We start from the raw sequence: 15,222 nt of genomic DNA on the forward strand, positions 1-15,222 counted from the left end.
AGATGTCTCGATTATAGCAATTTCTTGCTACCACCGGTCGGTTTCATGCATACAAACTAGTTGTGATATTGCTACGATTTGTCTTTCTCTATGAGTACAGTTTTTTTTTCCTCCAATCCACTAGAAAATTTTCTTGCCATGGATTCGATTCATATAGATGGTCTGATTTGATTCATGTCGATATCCCGATTATAGCAATTTTATACTACCACCGATCGGTTTCATACATACAAACTGATTGTGACATTGCTACAATTTACCCTTCTCTATAATTACACATTACTACATACGTAGTTAGGAATTTATTAAACACACATAAGGCCTCAGATAGCGCCCGTATACTGCACTCGCTAGGGTGATTTCACTAATGACACTTTTTTAATAACCGATAGTGCGTGGGGATATGCTTGCGTTCCCTAATATACGCTTTCCAAAGTCTTTTCTCCTTTTGTTTTTTTCCTTTTTCATGCGTAACGGCTATTTAATCTCGAAATTAAAAAATGGTATTATTTTTTCGAAAACTGATGGTATTATCAAAATGTAGGAACCAGTTAACCTGCGTCCGGTTGCGCTGGATCCCTCAATCTTTCTTTCCTAGAGCCAGCGTGTGCGATGTTAATCGAATGATGGAGGAAATAAGGGAAACCAAAAAAGACAGAAACAAGCCGCTATCTTTGCTGACATTAGCAAATAGTTTTAGTTTACTAGGGAGCTAACTAAGGTGAAAATGCCACCAATATTGAAAACGATGCAAATTCGGTAAAAGACGTACCTAGAAGCCTAGAAGCTTTCTAAAGATTTAAAACTTTGCATAGCTGTGGGTGCGACTATGTCCTACATTAAATTTGTATACTTGTATTTGTGTTTTATTTAGTTCATATCTAATTTTGTTACATTTAAGATTAGTCATGTTATAGATTTTTAGACAATTATTTAATTAGCGGTTACAAATATAAAGTCACACTTTATTGACTCACTGATCCATACATCGCACCCTCAGTTTTTTAGTACAATTATGGTTAAAAATTTATTAACCATATTTTTTATAATAAACTATATTTAACTAATTACATGATAAATTTAGACGCCAATTAAACATGCTTTAAAACTCAATTGGATTAGACACTATCAGTCTGGGCCTCGTCTTCCAGAAGATAGGCCCGGCCCGGCCCGGCCCGTGTACCTCTAACCGAAGCCAAAACCCCACGCCGAAGCCCAAACGTCGCTTCCCCGTGCCCCCACTCCAAACCCGAACCCCCGCGGTCACCGGCACCGGCGGCCGATGGCCTCCACCTCCTCCGGTGGCGGCGCGCGGCCGTGGCGCACCGCGCTGCTCACCCTCCGCGACGAGTCGGTGGCCTCGCCCTCCGCCCCGGTCCTCCTCGCGCTCCTCCGCCGCGTCCTCCTCTCCCCCACCTCCCCCTGCCCGTCCCTCGCTGCTTCCGCCGCCGTGCTCTCGTCTCACGAGGTGTGCCCCCTGGCAAGATCCCCTCTGGCTCCGCCCACGCTTCGGCTCGTATCGGTTTGTCTCGATCTCACCCGCTGTGGCGTGCTACGTGTGCAGGTGGGCTCGGATGTGGTGTTCCTCGCGGAGATGGCTACGGCGGTGGCCCCCTGCACCGGCGCTGACGACGACCTGCGCGGCGTCTGCCACCTGGTAATGGTTCTGTGCTTCCACTCGGTCGAGATCTTAAAGGTGTCTGTCGGACGACGGTGGATTAGTTTAGAACTGTATATCATTCTGATAATTAGATTGTGTTCTGTGGGGATCGGACACGAGAATGTGATGTTATGATCAATCGTGGAATAGCAATGTTAATCCTGATTAGTTTGAAGTCGAACTTAGCTTTAGCACGCTGTTGCATTGAGGTCTAGTTATGATTAGTTGGAGGTTTGAGGACATGGTTCTATCCATTTTGCTATCACTTTTACCACATTACTGTGATAAATTCTATCGGTGAGATATTTCTAGTTTCCTACGTTCTGAAATGATACTATTAGCTCTGATCAATTTGACCCATAACAAAGTTAAGCCGTCTAGATTCTGTTGTGCCGTCGTTAGTTTGACCAAAACGTTCTGAAAACCTTTGCATTAACTTTCTCAAAACCGCTAATGCAGATTCATGATATCGTTTGCAAAACAAATATGGAGATTGACTCTCCTGGTTGGCTTGCAATGTTGAAGTTCCTTGATGCGCTTGTGAAGTGCTCGATTGAAGGTGCATGTGTGAAGGGCCTCTCTGTTAGGACAGCTGCATTGAATACAGCATCTGAATGTTTACAGATCCTCAGGTTAGCTTTTGAGTTTTATGAAATACATGGGAACCTGCTTCCTGTAGGTTTTTTTTGGTATCAAGTACTAATGACCTGTTTGTTTGCTAATGTGTGACGATGGTTCAAGGTTTGACTGAACTTTCGATGACATTTTTTTTTATTCTTTCTTGCTTCTCTCAACACAAAAACTTCTACATTCAACTATACCATACCCTTCCATAAAGAACTTAATAAATGACTAATTTGTTCCGTGTTAGCCCAATCTTTCTGATTAGAGCTCTTCCTTTGTTACATGTGATCCTTTATTCCACAAAAGCAATCATCTATGCCTATTTTCAAGAAATTGCTCTTCTGTACTTGCCTGAGACTCCAAATCCCCATGAGTACTTTCGATTTAGGCAGTTTCCCATCTACACTTTAATTTGATGCAGATTACCTCCATAAACCTCTGGGTTTTGAGCTACTTGGCGTCCCCAGTTTTCAATCAAGAGGAAATAAACACCTATTACTACTGTGTTTAACGACAAATCATTCACTTGAATGAAATATTAGAAAATTGAAGTAAGCTTAGCGCTGATATGAACATACTTACTACCTTTTAAAACTATATCATGCCGTACGAGTTAATAATTTTATTAAGAAAATAAGTATAGGTGGTAAATGAATCACACTAAATTTAAAAGTACGGGGAGGCAATTTGCCAAAACTAAAAGTAAAGGTGATGGTCTATACTAACTCAAGTACAGTGGTAGTTGTCAAGATTAGAAGCAAGGGTGGATATATATGCCTTAGGAAAGTATGGTAGTCGCTGTACAGTTTTTCTCTTTTTTAATTATTTCTTATTATTACTCCCTCGTTCGAAAATGTATGACATTTTAGACTCTTCTTCTTTTCGAGAATGCATTCTGTTTTAGATTTTCAAGGAGAATGGTTGGTGACAATTCCTATTTTATCCTTTCCTCTATATATCTGTTGAGTACTTTACGCACCCCTAATAATTATCCTTACATGAATTTCCACTCGTCATTGAGGTATTTAAGCAAACCAATACCCGCTATGAGCTGTGAGTGGTGCTTTTTACTATGTGCATGCATGCATGGAGTAATGGCTACACGTAAAGTAAGAAATTGCAAGCAAGTTGCAGTGTGCCCAATGCTAATGCTCGCCACAGGTGAAATAAAATGGATAATTAATAGGGCTAGAGTGGTCTTTTGGAGCATCACCTTGATTCCTGTGGCATGGCACTAGCTAAAACATCAAATAATTTTGAACAAGGGAGTACTGAAAAAAATCTGCCTTTAGTTGTACTGTATGTAGTACTTAAGTCACTATAATTTATTGAGGTGATACCTGTACTCTAGCATCATTCATGGTTGGCTGAAATGTCATCAGGCATGAAAAATCTTTATGTTGCTCCTCATGTTTCTCTTCTCTCTATGGCCAGGTTTTGGAGCAGGGATTATGGAAGAACTAGTCCATTAACTGAAAATTCACATGCACTAAGAGTGCTTATCTCGATTGTATCATTCTTGAAAGCTGAACTGAACCTCTCTGATAAACCAAATGGAACTGGCATTTCTTCCCCCGTCTCTGGATCGGTGAATAATAAACATCCCAATATCTGGGATATGAAAATATCTGCATTTTCCATGGTGGAAGATATACTATGTAAGATTGCATCAAGTATGTCACAAGACTTGTGGCAGTCTGTCATTGAGGTTAGTAGTTTTTGTTTTCGTCATTCTGCTTGGTGCTATCATAAGGGCATTAAGTGGCCTTGCAAGTACCGCAACTAGGAAATTAGCAGCAATGTGTGATACACAACCACCATTGGTGATTTAGAGCTTCCTCCATGATTAATCACCTAGACTTATGCTGTTAGTTAATGAAGTACTAGATGCTAACACATCAAGCACTGTTCTGTGGCTTGACTTGTGGTTTACATTGTCAGTTTGTGCTCTGGTCATCTATCTTAATCCCAATCTCCTTTTTTATACTTTCTAGGTCTTGCGGAAAGTTATGGATTTTGTGACAGCAAGGAACCTTGTTATAGAGAGTAGCATCATGTCAAGGTTAGCACATTGGTTGTATCATGGATTACTGATTACAGTGAATTGAACAAATTCTAAAGTCAAAGCTAAACCTCACCATTTTGCAGATTTTGTACTTCCTTTCTTCGTTGTCTACATTTGGTTCTATCGGACCCCAAGGGACCACTCTCAGGGCATGTAAGTATAAAAGGAAATTTTAATTCTGTCATTTTAACAAATATGCTAGTTTTTTTTTTCTGATTATCACAATGTGCATAAAACTTCAAGGTAGCAGGGTTTGTGGCAAATCTGCAAATGTTTTTCGTATATGGGCTGAGGTCCTCTTCGCCTCCTGCACTAGCTCCAAAGGAAATCAAAACAGACTCAAAACCCAGGGCTTCATATCGTGGACGATATAGACCACCTCATTTGAGGAACAAGGACGGAAGAGGGAATGATTCACTGGATGGTCAAAGTTCAGATAGTGAATATTCTCGATATGATTTAAGCTCATCTGATTCAGATCTGAGCGATAGTGATGGATATGCAAAAAATGGAGACCGCTTTCGGAGTTCAAAGGCTAGATTAGCTGCCATCCTTTGTATACAGGTATGTAACTACACAATATATTGTAAATCACATGTCTCCCTTAGTTCAGATACAACTATTTTTATCATTGTTTCCTTATGCATCTATGCAGTTTAGATTGGATTTTGTAGTGGAGTTGAGAAATCATGAGATATGTGTCCTTCATAATTAATTTGTAGTGATGGTTATTACTTTTATTCTTGAAATATGAATGGATGAGGGTACCCCTTAATAGATAGCTACTGATTCAAAGGCAAATTATGTGACCAATCAGGTAATCTGGGCGACTTCACTCGCCTATGCCAATTTGAAGAACTTTTGATATGTTTTTTGGACTTCACAAATGAAACTATACTTTTGGAGCCAAAAATTTGTATTTTACATGAATATCCATGAGCTGCATCCACATGAGCTAAATGAAGATATTTAAGTTCCTCTAGTTGTTGTCATTTTCTTCCTGAAGTTAATGTCATGGTATATTAAATACCAAATACAACATCAAATGTTTCATTGTGCTCATGTTATTCAAGTAACCATCTCACTATCCTGTTCTCATCTCTTTAAGGATATCTGTCGCGCTGATCCGAAGTTACTTACTTCACTATGGCCATTACTTTTGCCTGAGAATGATGTTCTCCAACAAAGGTAAACTCTTCCACATACAATAGGTACAACATTTATCACATCTTACTGTCATCTAATGGGTACTTTTTCATTGCTTGTACAGGAAATATCAAGCAACTCTGATGACATGCTTGATTTTTGATCCTATAACAAAGGTACAAGTCAGTATTTGCTTACATATATCTTGGTTGTGAAGTTTCTCAAATCTGCACGGCATCATCATTATAATATCTAGCTTTTTCTGACTATTCTGCATTTGACAAAGCTGCGCTTACCTCACTGCCATGCCAAGTTTGCCTCTGTAAGCTGTGTGATAGAAGGCTTTTATTTGTCTTAATGCCGTTATGAATTATCTGCTCTATGGAAAAAAAAAACTAATGTACTAACGAAATTGATGACTGCCTTTCTCGATCCAACCTTTGCTTTGCATCCACCCTTCATTGTTCTCCATCACCCAACTAAATGTAGTACGAATTTTGTACCGAAACTTAGTTCGAATGGTGTTTCCCTGTTGAACTCAACTGGGTGTCCAGGCACTTCCGAGTTACCCATATATGAAGTACTATCTTAATGCTACTGTTTTCTTTTTCCGCCTTTCTAATTTTTAGGAAGGCCATGTAGATGTTAATGATAATATACCTTCCTGAGTTCTGTATATTGTAACATGTGATTTATGGTCATCTTTAATTAGTCATTTTCCATCCAGAAACTCTCATGTACGCTATTGGTGTGGCCTGACTTAACTATGTACAGGTACGTGTTGAAGCAGCATCGACTGTTGCTGCCATGCTGGAAGGGCAAGCATTAGTTTTGACACAAGTTGCAGAGTACAAGGGGTCATCCAAATGTGGATCTTTCACTACGTTATCTTGCTCGCTTGGTCAAATTTTAATGCAGCTGCATACAGGTAGGAGAGTTACTGACATTTTCAAATTCCAATACAACAATATCTGGGCAATTTTTTGACCACCGAAGCCCATGTCTCATGACTGTTCTTCCAAATAGAAATTCAGCACCGATAAAAAGAGTTGATCACACCTTTTACACTATGACCTGGCAGACCGCAAACAACAAAAGCAGTTTCTGCAGCTAGGCACATAATGCAAAGCTAAACAGTTAACAGGGGCATGCTTGCATGAGCATAAGGGCATAGAGTGAAAATGAGGGTCTACATCAAGGTTGTTAGTGCCCAACCTTAGTACATCGTAAGCTCCGGTCGAAGTCTTCTGAACACCTCCAGTAATTCGCTTCTGCGACAGTGACCTACCCTCCTGAGCTGTTACTTCGCTATGACTAGGCACGCTGTGGGGCTACACCTGATTATGTCTTCTGGGAACCAGAAGTTCCAGATATGTATTGTGGTTACTCAAAAAGGTTTGTGCCTGATCACAACAAAAATTACTCCACAACAGCTCTTTTCTATCACTATCAGTACCACTAACAATCTATTAACTTATTCATAGCCTCTGTCGTTTCCACAGCCGGGCACTCGAATTCCACTGTTCCAGAATTGAGTCCCTTTATTTTTGCAGAACTCATTATTCATTTTTCAGTCATTTCTCCTATCCATCTACATTAAATAACCAGATCCCTCCACTTTGTAAATAGATATGTTAATTTTGCATTACATGTTGGCTTCCTCTGATTGGCAGGAGCACTATACTTGATACAGCGTGAAACTCAAGCTACTTTGCTTGCGGCATTGTTCAAAGTTCTCATTCTTTTGATATCTGCTACACCGTATGATCTTCACCCCCTTGCATTTCTGTTTCCTTTACTCAATATTGTATAATTGATAGTATGTTATATGAACAGATACCCTCGGATGCCAAAGGAGTTGTTGCCTACAGTCATTACAATCATGTGCGGTAGATTATTGAACGCTCACTCGAATAAGAGTGAACATTATGCCTTGCAGGTTAGTTTTCAAATATTTATTCCTTTATTCAGGAACCAATGGTCGTTTGTCCTGTACCTTACATGGGTGCACAACAGGTTAATGTTCTAAATTGCTTGGAGGCAGCATTTTCAAAGGTGCCACCTACTTTGGATGTTTTTGCGGTTCTCACTCAAGATTGCTGTGCTGGTTAGGCATCATAATCTTGAATTTGAATTAATGTTCTGGAATCTGGATTAATGTTCTGCCTTAGTTTTCTCATTTTGTTATCAGCTGCATACTGCTACAGTAGGTTATTGTCTTCTTAGAAGACCTGCAAAGTTGATCATGTTCAAAGGCTTTGGAAAATACCAAGCTCTCACATTTTTGTACCAATATGAGCTTTTCAGGACTATCACATGATCAACAACAGTCAAGTGTGATAGCTGTTCTTCTCCATTGCATAGAAGAAGAAATGCATTTCAGTATTAGATGCGGAGCTTTCCAGGCAAGTTTTCATTCTGATTATGTTAATCTTAAAAGCTACTTTTGTATTTGTTTGTTGGGAAATTTGATTATATGAACCTTTGATAATATGTCCGAAGTTGATCATCCTTTGATCATATGTCCCACATGGACTAGTTTGTAACAAAGTTTTAGCCTTCACCTCTCTTACCTAATACGAAATTTTGTTACAAACAAATACAATGTCCTGTACCTGTCAGACAGACTTGACTGTTATCTTGAACTTTCATTACTCAGTGCTCCCCCCTCCCAAAATCTCCGTTTGCTTTTTTTAATATGTTTTCCTGAGACTATGATCCTATAACCACTTTTGAGATATTTTATCTCATTCTTCTGAATTGTATCCTGGATATCTTCATATTTTTTTTTATGCTAATGAGCTTTGGGGAATGCTGAGCTTCATGGTCTTTATAACAGTAATGCAGTTGTATGTTTGATGGTTATACAACATAAATGATGTTTTTTCAATCAACTACCACCATTTTCATTAATTCATTAATTGAAGATACAAGTCATAACTCCATATTTAATGAATAAGAACATATGGATCACCTAATGAGATATCACTACTTAGACATACTTTTTTGTATGTTCCTATATGTACATTTGGCATGTATATGCATGTTGACTGTTGCCATAGGAATAAATTGCTCTGCACCCTTGTAGGACATTTATGTTGAATGTCCTTGCAGTATCCCACAAGTTGACATCCTTGGCCATTTTTCATCCTTTTGGTGTGTGCCCAGGTGTTGAGATCAGTGGTTCACAATTACCCAAGCTGTGCAAACATAATTTGGGAAAAAATTCGTGACAACGTTCTTGATTTGTTACAAATGCAAAGCTTTGAAGAACAAAAGTGTGATGCTAACTTTGGGCCTCCTGGACCTAAAGAAGAATCATCAATTAAGGGAAGATGTCTTGTGGTTGGAATCAAGGTAATGTTTTCTGTAAATGTTTTATGAAACATTAACTTCTGTGATATTGCTTTATAGTTTGTTCTTTTATACCATATGAAATTTTGATTATGTTCTGTATTTATGAGAAATGTCATGTGGTGGGTCTTGGAGAAACACAAAGTCCCAACAAAGTATATTACCCTCATCAGGGATATGTACAATAATGTTGCGACAAGTGTTCGGACAAGTGAAGGTGTCACCGATGACTTCCCGCTTAAAATAGGACTACATCAAGGGTGAACTTTGAGCCCTTATTTATTTGCTTTGGTGATAGATGAGGTCACAAGGGACATTCAGGGAGATATCCCTTGGTGTATGCTCTTTGCTAACGATGTTGTGCTAGTTGACGAGAGTAGAGGGGTTAATAGGAAATTGGAGTTGTGGAGATATACTTTAGAATTGAAAGGTTTTAGACTTAGTAGGACCAAAACCGAGTATATGAAGTGCGATTTCGGTGATACTAGCATGAGGGAGAAGGTATTAGTCTCGGTGGAGAGGTGGTTTCCAAGAAGTATACCTTTCGATATTTGAGATCGATGCTACAGAGGGATGGCGATATCGATGAAGATGTTAGTCATAAAATCAAAGCTAGATGGATGAAATGGCGCCAACCTCCTCTGTGACAAGAGGGTGCCACAAAAGCTGAAAGGTAAGTTCTACAGGACGGTGATTCGATCTGTGATGTTGTATGGCTCCGAATGTTGGGCAACTAAAAGGCAGCATGCCCAACAGTTAAGTGTAGCAGATATGCGTATATTGTGATGGATTTGTGGCCATACAAGAAAGGATCGGATCCGAAATGATATACATGATATGGTAGGGGTAGCGCCAATTGAAGAAAAGCTTGTCCAGCATCAGTTGAGATGGTTTGGACATATCCAACGGAGGCCTCCAGAGTCACCTGTGCATAGTCGGATACTGATGCGCGCTGATAATGTGAGCAGAGGCAGGGGCCGACCAAACCTAACATGGGAGGAGTCTATAAAGAGAGACTTGAATGAAATCCACTGATAGAAGCGTGTGGAAGCTAGCAATCCACATGTTAGAACTATAACTTATACTTCAGTCTTCTTGTACTGTTATTACTTTATTTTTTACTATTACTAGTACTTTTATTATCATTATTATTTTTTCATCATCTTTTTAGTTGGATCTTGTGGGTTTCATCTCTAGCCTACCTCAACTTGCTTGGGACAAAGGCTTTGTTGTTGTTGTTGTTGTTGCGCATTTTTGAAATTTAACCTTCTCTCCTTGAAGCCAACACGATAACCTATGGATGTCAGGCTATTCCCAACCTAGCATTTGTCTTAATCATTAAAAAAACATTCTCTTGTTTTCATGTTGATCAATTTGCAACAATTTGTATACCTAGCATGATTGCATTTCATTGTTAAAAGTATCAATGTAGTGCATAGGATATAGTATGTAAAGTTGTATGCATACTTAACCTTTTTGTCTAACATAAGATCCACATTATTTGCATTGTGTACCTCGTGCTTAGATTATTTTGTTGATATGATGCCTGCATATCATGTGCTCAGGTTCTTATGATCTTGGTCACTTGCTATATGACACTATGTAGTGGTACCTTATCCTTGTTAGGATAGGAATAGCAACTTGTATTCAATGGTAGTCCCATGGGGGGCAATATATAGAGTACATGAGGGAAACCCTAGGACTAGGAGATTACCATAATACCTTTGACTATTATACCCTTAACAATCCTTTCCATTTTACATGAGTTGTTGTGTTACTATTGACATAGATATTCAATTTGGCCTTTAGAACTTTCTAGTTTTGTATTTTTATCAGTTATTAGCATTTTTAGTTAAGATTGTTTTTGTTTGTCAGGTAATGGATGAGTGTCTGCGTGTTTCATCTGGATTCAAGGGAGCAGATGACCTCAAAGAATGCAGATTGCTGGATATTCAGCAAATTTCTGATTGCACCATAAATAAAAGTATTAAATCTGCACCTCACTTTGAAGCTGAAGTTGCTGGATCATCACAAAATTGCCCTTTGGACATAGCACTTGGGACAAGCCGTTGGATTGAGGTGATAGAGACCCATCTCCCCCGGGGGTTATCCCATGACTCTGCTATGGTATTTTACCACCTCTAGGATTTGTCTTCTGCATTTTTCTATGTTATTTGTAGAATAAACACCCGTTAGATTTCACCATTTATCAATAATCTATGTTATTGATCCTAACATAAAGAAGCAGAATGGCTACAAAAATGCCTACCGCTTTACAGAAAGAAGCCAAATAATGTATAATCATTGCCACCATTTGTGATGATCTTTAAACATGGCAATATCTTTCTTAAAGCAAGTTGTCATGTTCAGAATTTCAGATTGTCGAGTGGCATGCCAAATAATGTAGGGAGTATTGTAATCAGAGTAGTATTGTGTGGACATCGTGTAAATGCTTTTGTTTATATCTGGAACCAGGAAGTATTCCAATTCTTTTGTGTTTTTTCTGGACTAAATAGGGTATTTGTTTATTTCTAGGTCAGGACAGCATCACTCACATGTTTTGCTGGCATGACTTCTGACGTTTTTTTCTCCCTGCCAGAAAAAAATAGAGACTATATGACCTCCTCATGTGTAAGTCTGGCATCTCATTTCTAAATTTCATTATGTTTCCTAGCTTGTTTGGAAAAGTCATATCGAAACTGTCCTTGTGTAGGTTCATGCAGCATTGAGCGATGCGGTTCCTACTGTAAGATCAGCTGCATGTCGAGCTATTGGTATTGTTGCATGTTTCCCCCAAATACTGTCAAGGTAATTTTCAGAACTGTGGTTGCATTGCTGCCTCCCTTTACTAATGTGAAGTTATTTAATAGTGCATGATTCACTCTTTCCTCATGCAGCCCTAGTCTACCTGGCAAGTTCATAGATGCCATTGAGTTTAATACACGGAACTCATCAACTCCGGTATGCTCTCTCTCTCTCTCTCTCTCTCTCTCTCTAATGCCATCATACTTTACTCTAAATGTTAATATTTAGGTTCGTGTCACTGCTTCGTGGGCTTTGGCAAATTTTTGTTCTTGTATTCGTTTTAGAGCATTGGAAGTGCATACGGATCCCTCTGCAGGTATGTATTTCATTTTGATGGTTACAACATCCACAATATATACCATTGTAGCATGCTTATGTGTCTATTATCGTTTTTCAAGTGCAGGTGTACTGAATAAACCAACCATATCTCTGTTGGTTGAAATTGCTTTGCGTCTGACAAAAGATGGTGAAAAAGTAAGCTTGTGTTAGTCAACTGATGTACTGTTATTTTTTAGCTATGAAGAATGCAGAGATAATTGGAGATACTATTTTCATTGTAAAAAAGAAAAGAAAGCGAAGCTGCTTGTATATGCCATAAAAAAGTAACATTGATATTTTAATTTTCATTCAGGTAAAATCAAACGCTGTTAGAGCTCTTGGGTATCTTTCAAGATTTATCAGATTCAATCACCAGGCTGACGCAATAAATGACCCATGGTTGCTTAACATTCTGTGGGCATTGATCGCTATTTTCTTTGCTGATTACTTAAACTTACAATTTTCTTGATTTTTGTAACAGTGATTCAGTTTTTTATGGGGATCTTGTCTGGCTTGAAAGAATGGTACATGCTTTGATGTCTTGTGTGACAACTGGGAATGTAAAGGTACTGCAAGAAATGGTTGCACTTACAAAATTGAAAATCTCATGTGCTGAATGTGTTTTATTCTCTGGAACACTATCCTAGTTTCTGAGCCATTTTTCTTGTTTTAAGAGAAAAAATATGCATCTTTGCCTTAGTGTTTCATCCTCACAAGGAACAGGTTGCTTAACAGGAAGTTCAAGGTTTTGCCCCTGTTATGATATGTAGTTTTCTGCCACAAAATAAATTGAGAAATGTAAATTCTTACACAACGAGCATTGAAAGTATTTTTTTTCTAATATGCAATGATAGAAGGGGTTGTGGAATGTAAAGATTCTTGAGATGAATAACTGGTTGCAGTTTGACATGTCTTTTTTCTTCGTTTAGGTCCAATGGAACGTTTGTCATGCTCTTAGCAACTTATTCATGAATGACACCTTGAGACTTCAAGATATGCCTTGGTATGTATTTATACACATAAAAAACCTGGTTCACCCAATCGCTTCAGACAACTGGTGCTATATATGTCCCTTGTTCAAGCATTTCATGCTTTCTTTATCTTTCAGAAGCATTTTGTGTTTTGAGCCAAGTGTTTTCACAACGAGATGAAGGGCTCAAAACACTTGCCTGTTTAGATTTCACATTGTCTTTTACATTGTCCATGTTTGTCTTATATATGAACCTGCCAAATCATGATAGTATCTCTGTAAATGCTTCAACTTATTATGTATCTAGTGGTTCTGATCTTCAGCCATTCTGTGTAACAGGGCATCAAGTGTTTATAGCATACTTCTACTGCTAGTCCGTGATTCAAACAATTATAAGATAAGGATGCATGCAGCTGTTGCTTTAGCAGTGCCAGTCGCAAGGCTTGGTTAGTCCCCTGACTTCTATTTCCGCCTTTGATTAAGTGTTGACTTTTCACATTTTGGAAATACCATAGCATACCTGGATTTAAAGCTTGTTTCCTTATTTTTTTAGATTATATTTCCTCACATTATGTACTCGAAAACTCGTGTCTTGATCATCAGCATTCCAAAACTAAATTCACTATGCTGCCATGTATTCCATTTTGTTGGATATTAGTATCCTGATTATTGACTGCACATTACACTACTAAATCCATGAAGCTTCTGGAGCTTATGCTTTCTCTTCTTTCCAGATTATGGTAGCTCATTTACAGATGTTGTCCGAGGCCTCGTGCATGCTCTTGAGTCATTGAGTTCAAACAATTCATCATTACCTTCAAATTTCAAACAGAAAGACAACCTTGAGAAACAGGTTAGTGTCATTGATGCTTATATAATATTAGAGATTTCATTTGCACCAAAGCATCTTTATTTGGCAGCATTGTTGAAGCTTTTGCTCCCCCTTCTTTTTACAGCTTACATTTACTGCTCTTCATTTACTTGGTTTTGTTTCACCAAACGATGATCCAAGCCTGAAAGATTTTCTTATCAAGGTAAAGGACTCCTTTTAGCCTGTCTATTAGCGATTTTTTATACAATAAGTCTTCATCTGGAACAATACCCTTCACTGGCAATTATCATTCAGGTCAAATTGACATTGCTAGTTCCGGGATTCTTCAATTTGAGGGGCATTTGTTGGTCCTGTTATTTTATGGAATCATCGAACATAAAACACTGAATTTGAGTGTGCTTACTCTGTATTACTATGAAGTTCTGGAAATGAAATCATACGCTGATAATATCATTTCAATACTTACTAAACAACATAGCTGTGTGCATCATGTGATGCAGAGGCTGGGATAAGCTATATTCCTTCATATAAAAAAACTTACTAAACAACAAACACAAATAGCAGGGGCTAATTTTTTCTGAATCACCTAGATGTACTGGTATGTGTATCTGCTATAGCTTTTTGTAATATGCATGAGAAGAAACACTCCATCATTGCAGAAAAAGAGAAGTTACTTGAGATGCTGCTTGCTCCTGGTAGACACACCATTTTACTGCAAATCTTTCTATGGTTTAAATCTGTAATATATACTGTTTTGTAGTTGGCTGATGGATCTATCAGTCTGTTATCCTAGCTAACTCGTTTGCCATTTGAGCAGAAAGCATCTTTTCTAGAAGACTGGCTTAAATCATTGTGCTCATCATTCAATAATGATGAGCACCAGCCCTTGCCAACGGTGACCATAAATGACGAGGATTTTTTCAGCCCAAATGTGACGCAGAAAGTTATGCTATGTTCTGCTGTGAAGTCCTTGCTGGACGTGTATACAAGTAGAAGCCAGCAAACTATTGCTCAGAGATTTGAGCAACTGGCTAGAAGCATAGCGTGAATGGCAAATAGTTGTTGTGGTCTCCACCTTCCATTAAAAAGCAGCAAGATATTGGTCGTCTACCTCTTGGATAGCCAACACATCATCAACTGATTCTTAAAGTCTTCCGAAAAGAAATGACACGACTTAATGCTGAATTCCATGAACTCAACGAAGCTTCGAGTTGGCGGTTGTTTTGGATCTTGGCCGTCATGATGATGCACAAGCTCCTGGAAGCGCAGTTTCATTGGTGTAAAATCACTTTCGCGTGCTGTATTTATTGTAAAATAGTTATTTAGTCTCTTGCAGGTGTGATCATGTTTCTACACCCTATGTAATATAGTGACCTTAGTTATCAATTTGTTGTAACATTATTACTGTGAATATATGTAGCAGCCTTGCCTAGGGTACTTTCTTCTTC

General features: G+C 38.5%; 1 protein-coding gene across 1 annotated transcript; it reads left to right on the top strand.

Moving 5' to 3' along the window:
* The first annotated feature begins 1,207 nt into the window (after positions 1-1,207).
* Positions 1,208-15,222, top strand: LOC133898826 (uncharacterized). The gene is made up of 28 exons (XM_062339588.1): positions 1,208-1,468; positions 1,565-1,657; positions 2,120-2,292; positions 3,719-3,992; positions 4,279-4,346; positions 4,433-4,502; positions 4,593-4,913; positions 5,458-5,537; positions 5,620-5,671; positions 6,270-6,423; positions 7,169-7,256; positions 7,332-7,434; positions 7,512-7,602; positions 7,803-7,900; positions 8,664-8,852; positions 10,725-10,976; positions 11,385-11,480; positions 11,563-11,657; positions 11,747-11,810; positions 11,883-11,970; positions 12,058-12,128; positions 12,286-12,371; positions 12,454-12,538; positions 12,902-12,975; positions 13,282-13,388; positions 13,677-13,795; positions 13,899-13,976; positions 14,592-15,222. The coding sequence occupies exons 1-28, from the start codon at positions 1,283-1,285 to the stop codon at positions 14,820-14,822; spliced, it is 3,486 nt and encodes a 1,161-aa protein (XP_062195572.1). The 5' UTR covers positions 1,208-1,282; the 3' UTR covers positions 14,823-15,222.

This window comes from Phragmites australis, chromosome 18 (assembly GCF_958298935.1).
Source record: "Phragmites australis chromosome 18, lpPhrAust1.1, whole genome shotgun sequence".
Classification (NCBI taxonomy): Eukaryota; Viridiplantae; Streptophyta; class Magnoliopsida; order Poales; family Poaceae; genus Phragmites; species Phragmites australis.

Coding starts and splice junctions, on each gene's coding strand:
- LOC133898826 (XM_062339588.1), top strand. CDS start 1,283: ATGGCCTCCACCTCCTCCGGTGGCGGCGCGCGGCCGTGGCGCACCGCG. Junction 5,672..6,269: donor TTTTTGATCCTATAACAAAG/GTACAAGTCAGT, acceptor AACTATGTACAG/GTACGTGTTGAAGCAGCATC. Junction 12,539..12,901: donor TGACAACTGGGAATGTAAAG/GTACTGCAAGAA, acceptor TTCTTCGTTTAG/GTCCAATGGAACGTTTGTCA.